Source organism: Alligator sinensis, unplaced genomic scaffold, assembly GCF_000455745.1.
Source record: "Alligator sinensis unplaced genomic scaffold, ASM45574v1 scaffold291_1, whole genome shotgun sequence".
NCBI lineage: Eukaryota > Metazoa > Chordata > Crocodylia > Alligatoridae > Alligator > Alligator sinensis.
Genome location: NW_005842391.1, coordinates 964,105 through 984,589, shown reverse-complemented (window position 1 = coordinate 984,589; position 20,485 = coordinate 964,105). Strand labels below are relative to the sequence as shown.

Genomic DNA, 20,485 nt, shown 5'->3' with positions numbered 1-20,485 from the left:
TGGGAAAATCTGGCCAACTGTGGCCTTGGGTCCACCACGATCCGATACGCTGGCTGTGGAATTGGCTCCGTAGTCGGACCCAGAGGGTGGTGGTTGATGGAAGTCAATCGTCATGGTGCCCTGTGACCAGTGGGTCCCTCAAGGCTCTGTTCTTGGACCTATTTTATTCAACCTCTTCATTAATGATGTGGACATTGGAGTCAGAAGCAGACTGGCCAAGTTTGCCGATGATATCAAACTTCGGGGTAAAGCATCCACACCTGAGGACGGGGGGTGATCCAGGCTGACCTTGACAGGCTCATGAAATGGGCGGATGAGAACCTGATGGTGTTTAACACTGAAAAATGCAAGGTTCTCCACCGTGAGAGGAAAAACCTGCAGCATGTCTATAGGCTCGGCAGTGCTGTGCTGACTAGCACTACGGACGAGAAGGACTTGGGGGTCAGGACTGACCACAAGATGAACACGAGCATGCAGTGTGATGCTGCAGCCAGTAAAGCAAGCAAAAACCTGGCTTGCATCCATAGATGCTTCTCAAGTAAATCCCGGGACATTATTCTCCCATTGTACTCGGCCTTGGTGAGGCTGCAGCTGGAGTACTGTGTCCAGTTTTGGGCTCCACAGTTCAAAAAGGATGTGGAGAAGCTTGAGAGAGTCCAGAGGAGAGCCACGCACATGATCAGAGGTCAGGAAAACAGTTCTCAGCCTCTCGTCATAAGGTCTAACAGGCTCTTCAGCCTGGAAAAGCACAGGCTCAGGGGCGATCTGATGGCCACCTATAAGATCATAAGGGGTGTTCACCAGGACGTGGGGGAATGTTTGTTCACCAGAGCCCCCCAAGGGATGATGAGGTCGAACGGTTATAAACTCCTGCAAAACTGTTTCAGGCTGGACGTAAGGAAGAACTTCTTTACTGTCTGAGCCCCCAAGGTCTGGAATGGCCTGCCGCCAGAGGTGGTTCAAGCACCTACTTTGAACGCCTTCAGAGAAACCTGGATGTTTTTCTTGCTGGGATCCTATGACCCCAGCTGACTTCCTCCCCCTGGGTCAGGGGGCTGGACTCAACGATCTTCTGAGGTCCCTTCCAGCCCTAATGTCTATGAAATCTATGAAATAGAAGAGGAAAACACAAAATTGAATAAAGCAAGCATGACTGCCTTCTACTGTGTTTAAGTGTATATGTATATAATACACCAAGGGTTCTTTAATAATACCAGTTGTACGATGAATGATGATAGATCACCTGCGGCTAAATACACATGACCAGGAGAGGGAAATTCTTCTACTGGTGTTAACTTTGAGGGGGCACACTGAAAAGCTACAAAGTTGTATCCCTGCAACCTTGATTCATCACTAATAAAATAGCATTTGAAAAAAATGAAACTTCTACATATTTAAACTTTAGATTAATTCTTAAATGAACACCTCCATGTCTAGCCTTTTCTGGGTGAAGAGTGTGTTTCTATTGGATCTGCCTGTCTTTTGTTGCTAGTGTCATCTGAAAACTGTTCAAGGCAACATTTCTTTTGTTTCTTGTCAGTTTCAGTTAGGGCTGAAGTAATAATAGCTCTCCAAATAATGTTATCACTTTCTTTGCTCCTTATCATCCATCATTAAACACTGATGCCATCTAGCTGGATTCCTAGCTGAGTTGGCTAATGGGCTCCCTCTGCTGGCTAAGTCAAAATCAGCCAAGCACCCACAATAACCCATTTCAATTAACATTCTCTCCCCAACCTTGGAGAAACAGGAGTAGCATTTCAGGGGGATTTCTTTTTTTCTTAGCATGTATTAGACTGCTCAACTACCGTACCAGATAGATTTAACAATTTTAGAAAAGCCTATAACAGTTTATTTCTTATCTACAAATGCAAGTATCTATAGACTTCTCTCCTTGAAGTTCAACAGGGATAATAGTGTGTAAGCTAGTAGTTCACGAAGTTTTAGGCTAAGTACAGAGTCAAAAAGCCTGAGGCTGAATTGATTCAATCTTTGCGGGTTAGTCTAAGCTGTGCAGATGAACTGATAAGCGAGTGAACAGACATTCGCTTTTGATTTCAGAAATGCAGCCACGTGCCTACAGTGGCCCAAGCCAGAAGCCAAAGGGCACTAGAGCATGCCCCCCTGCTCAGCTGGAGTAGAAAGCTGGGGACAAAGCTGGCCCTGTGAAGGGTGGGGTGGAGGGCGGGGGTTGTGGGGCAGATGCAAAGCATCCTGGGATGCTGGGGAACTGAGAGTTAACTTGAATCTGTAGGGGATTCAAGTTAACTTGAATCCAGAGGGGATCTGGGATGGAAGGTCAATAAACTGATTTAACTTAAATCAGTTAAGTCTGATACTACATCCATCCAGGTTTATCTTAAACTGACTTTGGCCATTTTTAAAGTGGTTTATGTGCACTGAACTCCTGTTGTGTTGCAGATTTCAACCAGTTTCCAACCACTTATACTGGTTTATGTGTAATTTCTGTCCCTAGCCCTAGACTGAAGGCACCCCTCAATAAACTCAAGGCACCCTTTGGAAAATGTCAGCTCTTAGCTTTGACTTGTTTGTTTGTTTTTTAATACAGAAAAATAATATAGCAATTCTTGTTGCAAAAAACTCAGAGGCTAAAAATGGACTTCAAATTTCTCCTGAGAAGAAAGGCTTTTATCCTGGGATCCTACAGGCCATCCCTTTTGCTCCATATTAAGTACCTGTGAAGAATCTGAATTTTTCCAGGGGAAAAAAAGTGGCTAGTTAATTGCCATTTAAGCTGCTTGTGTGAACTGTCCTACGCTTATTTTAATGCGAGTGAAATCAGTCCAAGATTAAACCCAATGTCTGTTTTTAGCCAGAAACCCCACAGCAAGTCAGAATGTTTTTAACACTACGGTTGCTTCTTTGAAATCTCAATGTAAATTCATATTCTATTGTGAATTCATGTTTGCATACTTAATAGTGCTAACACTGTATAGAAATCAAGGTACCCTTGGGTGCCGCGGCAGCATGTGAGATAATCATTAATGTAAGCACTAGTGCAGGTTATTTAGAGATGCTGTGAAATTGTTGCACCAGAAGTTTTTAAGTTAGACAAACATTTGCCTTGGATGGATTAGGGATGTTCCCATCCTAAGGTAAGGGACCAGACTCTATACATTTTTTTTTGCAGGAAATAAACCCAATTGCTTTTATAAGTCCTTGTATATGTAATCAACAGAGACACTATGATACTTATAAAACATTTTAAGGTATACTCCTCCAACTGAAATTTGTGAACTGGATCAAGTTATATTTTGTTTTTTGAGAATGTGTAATCAAAAGATTCTTTACTTAAGAATAAGCTAACACAAAAATCTTACAAACAGATATTTTTTTCCTGCAAAATAATTCAAAATTGGATTTCACCACAAAGCCTTTTGGACAGAAACCTATGGCCTCATACGGATATGCAGTTCTTCCTGGCAGAGTCATCATATGCCATCAGTGTACTGACGTTCAGGTTTTTTCTCCCAGTGAAAAAATAGTTGTTCCAGCTGCAAAATAACCTGTCAACAATCAGGGTTAAATCACTCCCAGAAGAGTTTCTCCTGGGATGATGAATGTCAGTACATGCTCTGTGTATACACTGTAACTTTATATGTTGATCTGTGAATTTACTGTTAATTCACATCTACCTACTGTTTTATATTCTCTCTTTGCTTCCCTAGTCTATTTGGTGACCTTACTTTAGACAGTTCATGAACACTGCTCAAATCATGGCAAAATAAAGGACAAGATCATATTCTAAGTTTATATTTTTCCTTTGCATCAGATGACCTCAGCTCTCTTCTATTACTTCTGTCCACTTTTTGTGCTTCCTATTCTGATGGCCACTCAGGCCCTGCTGATATATTTTTTATCCATAATCATCACTTATAATTGCAATGGGCACTTTTACATGTGCTCCAGGGGTAGGGTAGGGGTGGGGAGGCAGCATTTTAATTACTGCCACTGTGTCCTGTGTATCAGCTTCCCTGTGCTTAAAAATGGTGGTGAAGGTACTTTAACCAAAGCTTGTTTAATAAGTTCAAGTGTCCCTGTCACCATTTTTAAGCATGGGGATCCTGGTACATGAGATACAGGAGGCTGCTGGAGCACGGGAATTACCACAGTCCAATTCACTGGAATTCTAGCCTGTCAGAATAGCCTCGGCACTCACGTATAGGTACCCCATAGTGCTTAGAGCTCACCACTAAGGCCAAATCGGTTACTACCTGCACAACAGTAAAAATAACTTCTGCCTAAAATATCTGTGCTTTAGACCAGTCAGGGGAAAGGCCCACCTGCCAGAACAACTGACAGCTTGGCAGCTGGTTAAAGCACTGACCCTCAGATGTGGGAGACCCCAAGTCAAGCCCTTGCTCTAGATCAGGCATAGCAAATGCTTTAACCCAGGTGCCCTATATCCCATGTGAGTACTCTAATCACCAAACTTGATTATTTTGAGAATGTGTGTGAACTTCCCTTTTCCCTCCCCTACTTCCTTTCTCTCCAAAATCTTCAAAAGGTTTGGGGTTCTTCCCAATGCAGAATGAAAAAATATTCTAAGATCTTTGTCGCAGGGCACCTCAGTGCCTGCTCCTAGGGAGTAGAAACTGCCAGGGAGAGAGAGCCCTGGCAGGACATAACGAGCCCAGATGAGGGTTGCCAGGGTAACGGGCACAGCTGCGGGTTGCCGGGGCAACTAAGGAGAGCCAGCTGCCTGTAGGAGGCAGGGCCTGGCCCTTATAAAGCCCAGGGCTGAGGCCAGGCTGGCAGTTCCCTGCCAGCAGCCAGAGAGGCAGGAGCTCCCTCAGCCAAGATATGGGAAGAAGCCTGACTTGCAAGTACAGCTCACTATAGCCCTGAGAGGATTGGGCACTATGGTTTAGCCAGGAGGCTTTATGTTGGCGTTACAGCCAGGAGGCTCTAGTTTATGTTCGGCTTACATATTATACCGGAGGCTTGGGTGAGGCTGTAGGGATTGGAGGAGGCCTCATAGGGACCCCAGAGGTGTGGGGCCCCTGAGCGCAACCAGTGGGTTGCGGGCGGGGAACAGACCCCGGGTTGTATGCGGGGTACGTAGACCCCAGCCCCAGAGAGGGGCAGGTATGAGATGCCCCAGAAGTTCAGCACACAAACTAGTTTAAAAGTGCTAGAATCTGGTCTTTGCCCCTCCCTCAACTAAAGGGTGAATGTGCATTATACTTGCCAGTGGTCTAAACTGCTGAACTATGCCACTTACAGAAAATTGCATAACTTAAATTAATTCTACCTCAGGTTTTTTAATTTCTGTGCATAGCCCGGAGAGCTTGCTGCTGGGGCTGTCAAGCTGCTCTTTTCCTCCACCTAAGCATAACTCAAACCCAGCTCTTAAACCAGGTGCAGGCAATTTATTTCAGGCCACTTACCTAGTTTTGGCAGGCTGTCCAGGGCCTCATGGGTAGCTCCGCCCCTTGACAGATGCCCCACCCCTTGACAGGTGCCCCACGCCATGGTCACCATCTTGGGACCAATGTCTTGGGACCAGTGTCGGGTTAGTGGCACAGCGCCCCAGGAGAAGGGCAAGGTGCTGCGGTTGTCCCCCGACAAGGGGATAGCAGCGCGGTGAGCCCGTACCAGAGAGGGTATTAGTGCGGTGAGCCTAGAGGACCGGTGGACTGAAAGGACGTCCCTGAGGGGACTGCCCTATTGTAGAGAGCCCGGGAAGCGGGTGTGCAGACACACCAACGTCTATTACATCAGCGAGGCTTGGGATGTGGTATTAGGGGCTGGTAGGAGCCACGCGTAGCCCATAAGGCTAGGGTGCCTGAGGAGCACCCATTATACTGGGAGCCCCCAGGGGGTCCGAGAACATACGGGGACAGAGGTCCCGGCTATCCATGCCCAGGGAGTCGTAAGGCAGCCTCCCAACCTTATTCAACAGCAAAGACGTGGCGGGCGAGAATCGAGGGTGCCCTTGGGCCGAATTGGCACGGAGAGAGGGCCTTAAGGAGATCACGGCCCTCCTAAAGGACCCCGCCGTGACAATCTTAAAAATATTTGAGAGAAGAAAGCAGTTTCTAGAATCTAGACAGACCTGTTAAGGAGACAGTGACAGCGCAAATCTACACGTGGCGCTATGTCACCATAGCAATGCACTACAGTGACAGCATCTGCAGGCAAGAACCGCAATGCTGCACCTATGTTGCTCTAGGGATGTGCTACCTTGTGATAATGTATCGCTACGCCTAAAAATAACCATGCACTGTACGCACGGCACAGTATGGGGTGTTATTGCGCTGTCTTTTACTACTTCCAGAATGAAGTACTAAGTGACGGTGCAGTAACAATGTTGCCATAGCAACATGTGTAGACACGCCCAGAAGTGGGAACTGTAACACAGAAATACCGACTTTCCCTGTGTCACACAGAAAATCTGCCGAGTGGCTGCTGGAAACTGAACCTTGTTTGCCGGACACTGTTATGATTATCATCTCTAAGTCCTTATGCTTATCTCTCTCTTATTAAGCTTTCCTCTTCTATTTTAATACTTGTTACATATTTCCTTTACATACTCAGTTTCCTCCTCATTTTCTCTTTTCTACTAATACTTATTCTCTCTTGGTGTGCTACTAGCATAATGCATTAGAGGAATGGGTGGTACACTAAAGTCACTCATGAACACCCTGTGGGAATTAAAGTATTTTAAAGCTTAAGTGTAATTATACATCCAGAACACTTTGAGCCTCAGGTGAACCCAATGTAACTGCTACATTTGCTGTGGTGGTCACCACTGAAAAAAAAAAACATGTATTACCTAGTACTTACTGAATAGCTTATATATGTGCTCACTTGATTTGAAGATGGTTTTTATGTTATCTCTGATCCTTGTCCAACCTCTAGCAAATTCAACTACATGTTTCCACTGATGTTAATGGGAACTTGATCAATTCCTTAGGTGTCTACAATTATCAAAATAAGTTTTTTTCCAACCAGTGACTAGTGACAAATGTCAGCTTGTACAATTAAAGCTAATATATTTAAATATCATAATTAGTTGAACCCCTTAGGGCACTCATCTTCAGGCAGATTACAGAGACATTAAATTTAAATTAACATTCCCAACGGTGGGAAAATGCAAAGTATACTGCATGTGGCAATTTGTGCTATAGTTTATTGCATACATACATATACACTGTGGTAGATTTGGTTCCAGCTGGAGTACATCAACTTGCACATTACTGGATAATATAGGTTGAGTCAAAATATATAAGGTTGAACTATGTTCATATTTTGTCAAATTTCACAAATAAATAAATAAATCCATCCATCACTACCACCTTGCCTAGAGGGGATAATGAAGTTAAATAAGGTGGCTCGTGTTCACCCTCCTAAAATTCAAGATGAAGTGGATATTTGGATTTCTAACTGGATCTTTTTCACATGCCACAATTAACTTGTGGAACTCAATGTCACAAGGTACCACTAAGTCTAAGACCAACTTTTTCAAAAGTATGGAAGAAGATTTTTGACAGGAGATCTGATATTTGCTTTATTACACAGGTTGATTCAGCTTGATAAGAGACTTTTTACAAATCAGAATATGATTGGAGACATTTGTATAACATGACAAAAATGTGTGGGCTAGCTTCATAGTTCATTCTTCAAGTTAATATTTAATAGCAAATGTTTTTTATTTTGGCCAAGGGGATATAGTGCAGCTAATCCAGTTTTAAATTGCCAGACGTAACAGTAACAACTGTTTTGAGAGACTTTGGGTCACTATGTTGTAAACACTGCATAGGATTAGATCTTACATCAGATTCTCTACTGGTCTTCAGTGCTTCAGAGTGCTACTTCTGCTTGCTCCTTTTCAGCTCCAAGGAATAAAAAAAAGGCCAAAACTAGTTCTACTAGGCTAAGGAGAGGGTAGGCTTTTATCCTTACTTCTGTGAAACACATTTTTTCTGGTTTTAGCTTCAGGCTACCTTCCAGCTCTTATTCCTACCATTCTGCTTAAAAGGTGGTGCCCTGTGGCTTCCTAGATTCAGATGAAAACTGCTGTCTGCCAGCAATGGTGGCTTAAGGATCAGCGCCTTCCCAGGATCCCAGTGTCCGATTGCTTGTGTCACTAATTGTCCCTTTCTGGAGGGCACTAGTAATGTATGAGCCACAGAAGCACCAAATTAAATTATTTCAATCAAAGGAGTGAAAGCAAACATAAGAGGAAATTATGAATTTGAAACTATAACCAAGTTCCACAGGAAAAAATATAAAACAGTAGGTTGTTTCTCTCTCTAGTCTATGAAGAAATGCATTTTAAAGAATCTGTACAGTAAAAAGTAGAAAGATACCCCTAATTAATATGCACCTAAATTAGCCAGTTCCAAGCCACTACAAGGTATTTAACACGCTTTAGAACAGTATTATCTCCTTCCCTTGAGGCATCAGTTACTGGATGCTGCCAGAAGCCATTATATTAGACTGGATGAGACTCCTTGGTGTAATCAACATACCTGCCTTTATGATCTTATGAAAAAAACCAAGGAAAAAAAAACTACCTTTCTGAGTATCCCGGTTCATAGAGTGGGGAGATTGAGAATCAAAGCTTGAAGCAAAGCAGGAACTGCTATATTCTGGTAACTACATATGACACTCATCAAGTCACAAAAATGATTTTATTCCATGTATACAGACCCATTTATACAATTACATTGCATCATGCTTTAGCACAGGATTGTTCACTATCTTTCCATGAAGTTACAAAGGGGCTAAATTGATGTCTGGGGACCTCCAAGACATGGATTTGACCACATTTTTAACTCCACACCTGTCAAACTGTTCCTGCTTTAATTTTTCTGTTGTTATCGCATATTTAAAAATGAAGATGCAAAAGGGATAATTGCAAACTGAGGGCATCTTAATTTTACTACTTAAAACTTAAGGAATCCAATTTTATATAGCTCATACAGACTCTACATGACCCTGGAGTTTAATTATGGCTAAAATATCTCTACCTCAGAACCAAGACAAATGAGTTATTAGTCATATCTATATCATATGCAGACAGTTTTAGAGATCTATTTCTTGAAAGTTTTCTTTTTCAAATACAGAATTTGTAAACTTTACCAGGGAAACCCCACTACATATTTAGTAAAAGGAAAAATGACACATTTTTAGAAAACACAGCAGGAACCGATAAGCATGTTTAGAAAGCAAAGGAATATTGAAAGAGATCTGCTCAATTTTTTTCATCAGGCTCAACTACATTAAAATCATACTGTGACCCTAAGACTATTATTTTGCTCTACTGTTTTTTCCAATTTAATATGAGAGAGAAAATCAGGACATTTCAAGTTAATGAAAAACTTCCCACTTTCACCAGAAAGTGGTGAGTGTTAATCCATGTTTCTTTGGCATAGCACAAAAATCCTCTTTCTGGTACAGGATACTATAGTGATAATTCATAATTATCGCAACCATTAACTTCTCAGCTAAAAGCCAAAAATAACAAAACCTAAGTTTTAATAGAAAATAACATTTAACAAAAATCAGATGTAGGAGAGGAAGTGAGAATCTTTACCTTACAAGCTGTTAGCATGTCAGCTACTGCTTTGCGGCTCAGATTCGCTGTAGCTATCACATCCTCCTGTCTGCATGAGTTCCCAGCTGCAACAGCTTTGGCAGTTGCCATGGTGATTCCTTTCGTCATCCGAATTGATTCTTCAGGTGATGATGTCTTTTCTGGAACCTCCTTTGACTGAAACACCTGGAAGTGAAAGCAGAAGAGAAGAGCTTGATGCCCCTTAAGAGTAAAGCCATGACAACTCAGACTTTGAAACATACACGGCAACTGAAAGCAGCCTTCAAATGGCAGGAAATTACAAATTTAATTGGAGCACTTCAATATCACTCCTGTATGTCAGAAGTATGGCTCTGATAAGCCTTATACCCCTACACGCAGCAGAAATAAACAATAAGCTGTGGGAAATATGCACAAAAGGTAACACATTCATTTTAAATGGATGACACCCAGCATGTCATTTAAGTTACCTAGGTTACAAGACAGACAGAACCCAAATGGTACAGACAGCTGTACAGAAAGCCAATATTCTTTCATATATACTGCTTTTATCCTGACTTCTACAGGATCACACCCAGCATTAAAGGATCCTTTTCCCATTCAGGCTGGGCCCCAATTCTCTCGGCCAGAAGCAGCATAGTAAAGGACTGAACTGGAAACATTAATAACATGCTCAAGGACCTCTTCTTTAAAGATGGAGAAAATGAAGCATAGTTTCTTATGCTATACTTAGTTTCCCTTAGAAGCCTAGCTGTACAATTTTGCAGAACTTGTGTCAAGAGACAGACACTGTGAATTATCTGACAACATACCCATCACCCCTATGACTAGTGGAAGAAATTAACTGTGTTCATATAGGTAGTATAAGTCGATCAGACCTTCTTTTGACTCATACTAGCTGCCTTTTTCTGAGCATTTCTCCCCTCATTAGCTTGCCAATCTCAGACTTTGCAGAACATTCCAGTGTCTGGCAGGAGGATATGTTTCATCACGCACAGCATCAAATCAACTCAGGGTTTTCTAGTGAACCCTAAGTCAGGTATTTAAGTGCTTGAACAATATTCAAATGTACCACTCCCATTTCTCACTGTCTCAAAAGGGGGCAGAGTCTATAAAACAAACTCCTTAGGTCAGGTGTTACAATGACCTCTCTCACTACCCCTTAAATTCAACCTGTACTGAGCCAGCTACAATAGTCCATGTATCTGGGTAACATCCTGGTTCTTACTGACTTTGATGGCATCAGGATTCAATCTCATTTATAACATTCTTCCCCCTATTAACATTGTAACATTCTCCCTCCTCTTAGGATCTGTACAGCAAAAATGACAACAAAGAGTCCTGTCATATAATAATGGAGATGATGAGGAGGGGTATTAAAAAAGAGTGAACCACAAGATTTTTGCTTAGGAGAGCAGCAGAACTGACATGTTATAATGCAATGTCCTGATTAATAAATAACTATTCTGTGAGGATTTCCTTTTTGTGTTCACATAATACAAAAGGGGACAAAACAAAGTGAGCTCTTAAAGGACAGCAGCACCTTATCTTTTCAAACATTCCCAATGTTGCCACAACATAGGTGCATTCAGTTCATAAATATAAGACAGGGTATTTATTCTCTGATACAGTTTCTCTATATACATGTTCTGCTTATCTTATGAAACAACAAACAACATTTTAGCTTTCCCAAGCATACTGTGGTTCTAATTTAGCTCACTGTCCACTATTTAAAAAAATGGAGTACCCAAAAGGAGGCTTTAATACTTACCTGACTGTATCTTGAAGAGATAGAAAAATAACATTTGTGGTCTAAAACCTAATTTTGGGGGTGAATTATGTGCTACAAATAATTCTTTTGCTCAGATAAAATTTAGATATCAGGCTATTGACCTTTATAAAAGAAAAAAATGTAAACGAGATTAAAATCACAGGTGCCAACAATGCTGGCTTTGAAAGGTTTCTTCAGTGCAAAGGCAAGGTTAAAAAAGGTAAAAGGTGCTTGATTCAGAAAATAATATTTGAAGTGGGAGTTTCATGTCTCATGGACATAAAAAAAACAATTGCTCCAAGCATATGATATGACAGTTATCTCACAACTCAAAATACAGCCCCAAAATAGTCACTGGTGACATTGGAAAGCAGGTAGGCTGAAGGAACATGCCAGCTCAGAGTTAATTTAGAGCAGCTGGCAGTGACTAAACTGCATCTAACTCACTACAGGACAGCCACAACATGCCCTGAGCAGCCTCTGGTGCAGCCTAATTTGATTTAAATGTGTTCTTTAGAAGGCTGCCACGTGCAATTACATTCTTTACCGTGAGTTCCTGTTTGATGTACTCGATTGTGGCTTCAAGAGCTCTTGTGCCTCGAGTAGCTTCATCTTCTACTGCTTTAACAGTTTTCAAAAGTGATGTGACATTTGTTACCATCACCTGAAAAGAGAGAAAGAGAGGTGAAAATACGTAATTCCCTCCTACATTTAGGAAACACCATTTTTTCATTTTAGGAATATCACACTATAGAATGATTATTAATTCCAGTATACTTTATAAATAGTACAGGTCATTTGATGCAGCCCTCTGCTTATGAAAGGTCATGTTATACAACTCTGACTTAGTTAGTCTACAAAAGTGCAAATCTACCCTCCTACGGCAACATAGAACACTCCCTCAGTCAGATGCACACAGGAGAATGGGGATGTCCTTAGGTAAGAAAACAGGTTTCACCAAAATCACTGGTGTTGCCGGATGACTTGGAAACTGTTGTTTATTGACACCAAATTGCAGGCAGCCAATTATCCAGGTTTCCAGCTGTCACGAACTGTCCAGTTAAAGATCATCTCAAGTTATTTGAATACAGATGAAACAGCAGGAAAATAAGAGAATTAGGTGACCAAGAATCCACTGCCATCAGCCTTTGGGATTGCAGTAACAAAGCAATATCAGCAATTTCTTTAATAAATGTCAAAAAAGCAAGTTATTACACTACCTACCTTTGCAGCTCCCTTCAGCTGGTACATGGATGGATCATCTGCTGGTTTGCTAGCAGCTCCTTTGGTAGCACCAATGAGGTCAGAAAGGGCCTTAGCAACATCCTTAATAGCATTGATCAATACAACCTACAAGGGTGAGAAAGTTTAGCTTGTGGTTAGTGTAACAAGTTCTCAGGTCAGTCAACAGATGGAGGATTTGGCAAGACTCGGCACTTAAGGGATTTGCTAAGCAGTGGGAGAATACCGTGTTATACCTACAGTCACCAGGACTGACATCAGCAGCCCTTAGCGGCCTGGATGCAGCAAGGTTTTGCTCATATTGAAAAACTAGCCAATTGCCCATCAAGAATGATGTGGGGAGGAGGGTGGTGGGGACCGAGCGCCACCGCCCACTGGCCCATGTTGCTGCCATTCTGCCTCTGATTCTGTGCACCACCCCCATCTGGCTCTGTGCGCCTCCTTCGCCCCTCACTGCTCCACCCCACAGCTTCTCAGGCACAGAGAGGGGAGGAAGCTTGCATGCAGCAGCCACAGCTGCCACCCAGCACCCCAAGCTGCCGCTGCTGTGCATCCGGCCGCGTGCAACCCCCATCTCTCTCCCCGGACTCCCTTCCCTCCTTCCCGGCTGTTCTCAGGGCCTGGCAGTGGCAGGGGGGGGCGGGGGGCATGAGGCCAGTGCTGTGCCGCCAGTACCCTGCGCTGCTGCCTCCCAGAAGTAGGGGGGGAGGAAGCTTGCCCTGCTGTCCCCTCCATCCCCCTTGGCCAGCACCCTGTGCTGCCGCCTCCTCCAGGAAGCAGGGCCGACAGGGGAGGAGGGATGGGAACAGCTGTTGCCAACATCATTGGTTGGTTCAGACAACCAATCAGAGTGTGAATAAAGCGTTACGGATGGACAGACAGACAGACTAAGTCTTTTATAATATTAGAATTACACTTTGGTACCCTGTGCTGAAGCTCTGAAAAATGACTATATTTAAGACATATGCTATACTTAAAACTGTAATCTAACCTCCCCTATAAGGAACAGCTGTTGCCAACATCATTGGTTGGTTCAGACAACCAATCAGAGTGTGAATAAAGCGTTACGGATGGACAGACAGACAGACTAAGTCTTTTATAATATTAGAATTACACTTTGGTACCCTGTGCTGAAGCTCTGAAAAATGACTATATTTAAGACATATGCTATACTTAAAACTGTAATCTAACCTCCCCTATAAGCCAGAGAATCATAGAAAATTAGGGTTGGAAGGGACCTCAGGAGATCATCGAGTCCAACCCCCTGCTCAAAGCAGAACCATCCCCAACTATATCACCCCAGCCAAGACTTTGCCTAGCCAGGTCTTAAAAACCTCAAAGGATAGAAATTCCACAACCTTTCTGGGTAACCTGTTTCAGTGCTACCCTCCTGGTGAGAACGTTTTTCCTAATACCTAACTTAAACTTCCCTTGCTGCAACTTGAGACCATAGTTCCTTGTTTTGTAACCCGCCACCACTGAGAACAGTCTAGCTCCATCCTCTTTGGAACCACCCTCACTTCCCTCGATCTACTGGCAACACTCCTACTAATGCAACCCAGTCTGCCATTAGCCTTTTTCACAATAAAGGCACACTGCTGGCTCATATTTAGCTTATTGTTCACTGTAAGCCCTAGGTCCTTTTCTGCAGAACTGCTGCTTAGCCAATCAGTCCCCAGCCTGTACCAGGCATGGGATTGTTCTGATGTAAGTGCAGGATTTTGCAGGAGTCCTTATTGAACCTAATGAGATTTCTTTTGGTCAAATCCTCCAATTTCTCAAGGTCTCTCTGAATCCTGGCCCTACCCTCCAGCATACCTACTACTCCCCCCCGCATGGTGTCATCTGCAAACCTGGGAAGGGGGCACTCCACACTATCTTCCAGATCACTGATGAAGATATTGAACAAAACCAGGCCCAGGACTGACCCCTGGGGCACTCCACTTGATACCAGCTGCCAACTAGACATCAAGCCATTGATTACTACCCTTTGAGCCCATTGATACAGCCAATTTTCTATCCACCTTACACTCCATTCATTCAACCTGTACTTCCTTAGCTTGCTTGCGAGAATGTTGTGGGAGACCATATCAAAAGCCTTGCTAAAGTCAAGTCCTACCATGGAACATACCATGCCCCCATATACAACTGATATCAATTAATAATTGCTTGCACTACATGATTTTTATTGGCAACCCTGCATTGTCACACTTGAACTTGAGAATAAAGTCTCCAGATACGTTAAGTTGTTTAAAGTAACAAGTATTGCTAGGGTGGAATACACAGTTATCAAAAAATCCTCCAGAAATAAACATTTTCAATTCAATTTCATTTTGCAATATTTTCTCACAGTTGAATTTTCTGTAAGTTGACACTGGAATTGTGTACAGTCAGAGTGAAATACACATGCTTTCCACAGTCTCAAACAAGCAACGGAACTTTTTCAAATGAACTTACTAACTTAAAATGGTAATACATTTACCAACCTCCATTCCAATAGATTCAAATAAGAGATGAAATGTTTCTACTTTGAAAAATGACATTACTGACTGGAGAGTTAAAATAATATAGAAATACCTGTAAAACTTCAGCAAACTATTAGCAACATTAAAACAACATGAAGTGCACTGCTTAATCTTAAATTCACTAAAATTGTTCCTAGCAGTGAAATCATTAAACTATGGAACAGCTTTCCAAAGGATGAGTCAGAAGCCCCATCATGAACCATTTGACGAGGCACTTATACCCTTGCAAAAAACATTATATTGTTGGTGGATAGGGGACAAGCCACAATTCTATACAAGTCTTGTCCATTTCAAGATTAATGACTTAGATATACAAAATTATTTTTCAGAAAGGAGATGCAAAAGTAAACTCAAATTAATCCAAGAGAGACACCTATACTTCATGAGTAAGATTTTTACAGGTACTTCAGTGAAAGTCACTTTAAAGAAAAAAGTTGCCTCGTACCTTGAGATTTTAAAATTATTTCTCTCACAACCTTATATCTTTCAAATGTGACAGATATTGATCCGCTGTTTACCTCCAGGTTTGCTGCCCCTCATACCTGTGTTTCAGGGTCATCTGATCCCAAGCTAGCTGCTCCCAGTTTTACCACCTCTGCTAGCTGGGTAATGGTGTTAGCTGATGACTGAGCTGCTTGGGCCAGTTTGTCTTGACTTGAGGCAGCACCAGATACCAGCAGTTTTGTATCTTCAACCAAAGCTTTTGCGGTTTTCAGTATATTTTCCCTGGGGGAAAAAGGGGACATAGGGGAGTGGGGAGGGGAGAACGAGGGAAGAGGGAGAAGGCCATTCAACATTATTTTAAGAGACAGAGCTATGTAGACAATGAGCTGATATGTAAGTCAGCATACCAGTAACTACTCATGATAATCCTAGCCAACACCACAAGGTTGCAATTTTTAGTTAGAACGGATGTATTAAGTTTCAGGTTGTCAACACACCAGGCACAGGATGCCTCAATGAAATGACTTCCTCCTGAAAGGAAATGAGATATAGCAATAAAGGGAGGAAGCAACAAGTCATAACGTGGAGAGATTAGGCCCAGCTATATTGTGAGGAAACTACCAGTTGTCCAGCCTCCCCCTTAGCCAGCATGTTCTATGGAAAAGAAAATAATTATTTGTAAGGAGGGTAATGGGAAGGAAAGGGAAGGGTAATGCTGCACAAAACATGACTAATTCACACTTTTTTCCACATAGTTTTTGAGGAGAGAAATCTAAAGCTTTTCACCCCTTCCTTCAGGTGAAAGAACAGACCGCCTTTGAACAACTTGCTTCAGAAACAAGGTAAAACCATGAAGATAAAATGATAAAAGAAAACATAAAATTAGTCATTCAAGAAATAACTGGCACCTGCACAAAACCTGATAACTGGACTTTTAAGAATTCCTAGATGTAATGGAGGAAAAACCTCTACCTGCAGTCTTAAGTCAGGTTTTAAAACTCTCATGTTAACTAACAGTAACATTAACATTCTGATCTAGAAAAGCCACTTATCTGGAATTAATGTGATCAGTTGTAAAGTCTGCCTTTACACAGTAACTATTTTAGGCTTAGAACAACTGCACAATTGGGTAAAAGGAAATTAAACCAATCACAATTTTATTGAAAAAGATGAAATGCTTTACTTCTCCATTATTCATATATTGTAATAAGTTAATTTTAGCCCATATATGCAGATATGGACCAATTCGTACTCCTGCTTTACCAGAGTATAAATCAGAGGCGGGCAATTATTTCAGCTGGAAGGCCACTTAATAAGTTTTGGTGAGCTGTCGAGGGCTGCATATAAAGATCTTTCAGAAGATACGATTTTAACAAATTATAAATAAAAAACAAATCATAAGCTAAGAATCAAACATTTACTATAACATCTTTTAATTTTATTAAAAATATTGATTTGTGTATGTTTGAATAGTGTACATAGAGACGATTGCATAATAGCTCCAAATAAAGCCTTACTTGTATATAGTGTCTTAGGATGGTGGGTGTAGTGGGGGTGGAGGGGCTGTGTGTGTGTAGTTGGATGTGGGTATGGTGGAATGTGTTGGGGAGTGTGTGGGTATGGTGGGGCATGGGGTGTGCGGTTGGGGTGTTGGTGTGCAATGTGGGTTGGGTGTGCAGGTGCATTAGGTTACTGGCCTGAGGTGGGTGGGGGCAGGGTGTGATAGGGGGCACATACAGGTGCAGTCCACCCCTGCCTCCCCTCCAGCCTGTGGCTGCTCCCTGGCATTCCACTTGGGGCTGAGCCCCACCGGGGCAGCCTGCCCATGATCATGTCTGCACCCCTGCACCTGCCCTGCACTCCTGTCTGCAACTGCCACACAGCTCTTGTCTGTACCCCTTCACTCGCCCTGCGCTCCTGTCTGCACCCCTGCACCCACCCTGAGCTCCTGTCTACACCTGCCCTGCACCCGCCCTGTGCTCCTGTTTACACCCCTGCACCCACCCTGTGTTACTGCCTACACCTGCTCCAGATCTGGCCAGTGCACACGGCTTCCTGGCAGGGCAGCCCTCAGGTGGCTGCTGATTGCGCTGGGCAGGCAGAGTGGGTGGAAGATGACTAGAAGCTGGAGCTGGAGTCCCATGTATTAGGTCAAGGGCTGCCCTGCTGCAGCTTACCCCCATTCGCTGCCACTTCCCCTCCCTATCTGCTGCCCTAAGTGCTGCAGCAGGGACAGGAGAAGGAGGAGATGCTGGAGGCAGGGGGAGCTGAGCAGTTCCCTGGGCAGCTGCAGCAGTAGCCCTGCCAGGAAGCTGTGCACGCTGGCTGGGGCCGGGGCCATCTGGTGGGTAAGGGCAGGAGTGCAGTGATTGCTGCCCTGGACGGGAGTAGGTGGGAATTGGCCCCATGCTGAGCACAGCAGAAGCACCCGCAGACCAGATACAATTAATTGGTGGGTGCTGGCCACCTGAAGGGCTGGAGCAGGCAGCAGCCAGGCGCTTGAGTACGGCAGCCATTTTGCGACCCAGGATATATACAGGGTGAAGCAGTAGTTTGCTGCTGGCCGCTGCAACAGAAACATCAGCCGGCTCAGGAACAGCTTGGAGGTTTATGGGCTGGGGGTATGGGAATAGAGGAAGCTCCAGGTCCTGAGCTTGACCTAAAAGTGCAGCCTGCCAGGTATGGGTGGCCTGGTGGGGCTGTTTGTAGAGCAACAGTCTCCCAGAAATGCCAGGCCAGTTACCACCCCGGTGAAAGGCAGGTCAGGGGTGCCTAATAACCTCCAGGCCACACAGAGTCCTAGCTGGGGAAAGCCCAGGGCAGTGAGAGGCCTGAGGCTCATGTGATCCAGGCAAGTTGTGAGGGAAAAAGCAGGCAAGCAGCTCAGGTTTGTCCCGAGGGACCCTGACTGGCCCATGCTGGGGCCAGGACCCAGAGATGGGTCAAAGGGCCAGGGGCCCATTGCAAGGGATGCCCAAAGAGCAAAGAGGCTCAGGGTACTGACTGGCCTGAGATGGGGCCAGGGCCTAAGGGGAAGCTGAAGGTCCCAGGGAGGGGACCATAGCTAATGGGGTGAAGGGTACAGCGGAGTTTAGCATCTGCGAGGCTTGGGCTGCAGTGTAGGGGTAGAACGGAGCTCCAGAGATCCCCCTAAACATCGGGGTGCAAAAACGGGCAGCCTCCTGCCTAATTAACACCATAATTATGTATCATCAAGGCATAGCAGGAAAGAGAGGCGGGCGGACAGTTAGTCCAGAGACAGGTGGGTGGGCCAACATCAAGCTGGCCACACTGCCCATGGGCCAGATCCAATCAGCTGGTGAGCCAGATCCAGCCCATGGGCTGTATTTTGCCCGCCCTTGTTATAAGTATTGCTCTTTGTCACAAGTCATAGTATTTGTTATTTTCTATAGCATTACATTGCTTAGACTGGACACAGTCTTGCCTCTCTCCAAATTCAGATACGTGACACCAAACAGAGCTGCAAAGCATAAAGCTGGTAACCAAAGTAGCATATGAACCTGTGCAGGAAAGAGACTTTACATTAACATACCACTCTGTTACTTTCCTCCATCCAAACCCAGGTGTATACACATAAGACACTACATTTCCATTTGACCCACTGTATAATGATTTTTCCTTCGCTGCAAAAATGGTCTGGTCCTCCCTTTACAGAGGTGATAAAGTTGGGTAATAAAAGTAGTCACAAGCTGGTGTTAGTTATCCCCACTAAGCCTTTTCTTGTATTCCATTTGCCATCTTTCAATTGTAAATAGTTTATTTCATTGTTAAACTGTAGGAGGCAGGGTCTTGTCTGCAAAGTATGCAACAAACTTCATCTGATGATGAAAATACCTCTTCTAATTCTGGACTCCAGGGCACTTATAGTTCCTACAGAATTGGCAGAGCCAGGATCTAAGTAATGGCACAGCAGTGATGGCATAGGTCAAATGTGCCACTGAGCCACAGCTGTGTCTTGGCCATTAGAACCTCAGGTTTTCATTATGAGGGAAATAATGGCTGGGATAATGCAAATGTTCATTGTTCTGAAAAATGCCCCAAATCATTATATTCCATATGATGTTAGATGGAAATGTAGGCCATCAACTGATCCAAAAGACAGAATAACTGACACTAACTGACACTATCAAACAGCCCCACCAAATAGGTCCAGTCTCAGCACTGGCTACACACACTGGAAGAGCCAGCAGGTCAAAAATAGGCTTTGAAAAAAAGAAACAAAGTTACCCAAGCTATCCTCTCCAACTTCATGGGCACTTTTTCCTACTAGGAACAAAGGGAAATGCAATCAATAAAAATGCAATACAGGAATGGCTATGTTAAAATAAAGCCTTGTGTCAAACTTGTCACATCTGTGGTTTTTGTTTGAAATACTGCTGGGAAATCAGCCAGCTGTTATTCCCTTCACACATACATGAGCAAACCAAAACTTGTTTTTCTTTACTTATCTAGCTTTTGAAATAATGACCCCAAATCATTCCTATTTCTCTCTCACTTAATTAGCCCATCTGGGTTTATTCTTGGAGATTTATAAGGCAGGCAAAGCTCCATCTGTACTCCTTTTCCTTTGCCACTAGTAGGCCATTTATCCATTGCTTCCTTCCATATAGCTCCTCTATCCCATGTTTTGGAAACACTGACCTGTGGTCTGCAAATGATTCATTGTTCTCAGCATTAAGGGTTCCAGCTGTGGCAAACATGATAGTTGTGTCCAGATCTGCAATTATCCCAGAAACAGCGCTAGCTGCAGTAATACAAGCCTGAGTGCCCTTGTTTCCTGCTTGCAGGGCAGACAAAACCAAAGAAACCTGGAAACAAAAAATTATAGTGAGGGGCATATTAAAATAAAGCAATGTTAATTGATTTATTGGTTAAACAAGGTTAGGTTTGAATCAAAGGCACAATTCATTTTGTGAT

The 20,485-nt window shown here is 43.4% G+C and overlaps 1 protein-coding gene across 4 annotated transcripts in view; it reads right to left on the bottom strand.

Annotated features, from left to right (window-relative positions):
* The window catches only part of TLN2 (talin 2), a 383,471-nt gene that overhangs the window by 41,596 nt on the left and 321,390 nt on the right, over positions 1-20,485 (bottom strand). For all 4 annotated transcript variants that reach the window (XR_003095489.1, XM_025211171.1, XM_025211172.1 and 1 more), the window contains 5 exons: positions 20,210-20,376; positions 15,646-15,829; positions 12,561-12,686; positions 11,884-12,000; positions 9,566-9,751 (listed from right to left, as the gene is read on the bottom strand). Coding sequence is in view for 3 of the 4 variants with exons in the window: in XM_025211171.1 (XP_025066956.1) it covers positions 9,566-9,751; positions 11,884-12,000; positions 12,561-12,686; positions 15,646-15,829; positions 20,210-20,376 (780 nt within the window). In the remaining variant the exon portion in view is untranslated. The remainder of the gene's footprint in view (positions 1-9,565; positions 9,752-11,883; positions 12,001-12,560; positions 12,687-15,645; positions 15,830-20,209; positions 20,377-20,485) is intronic.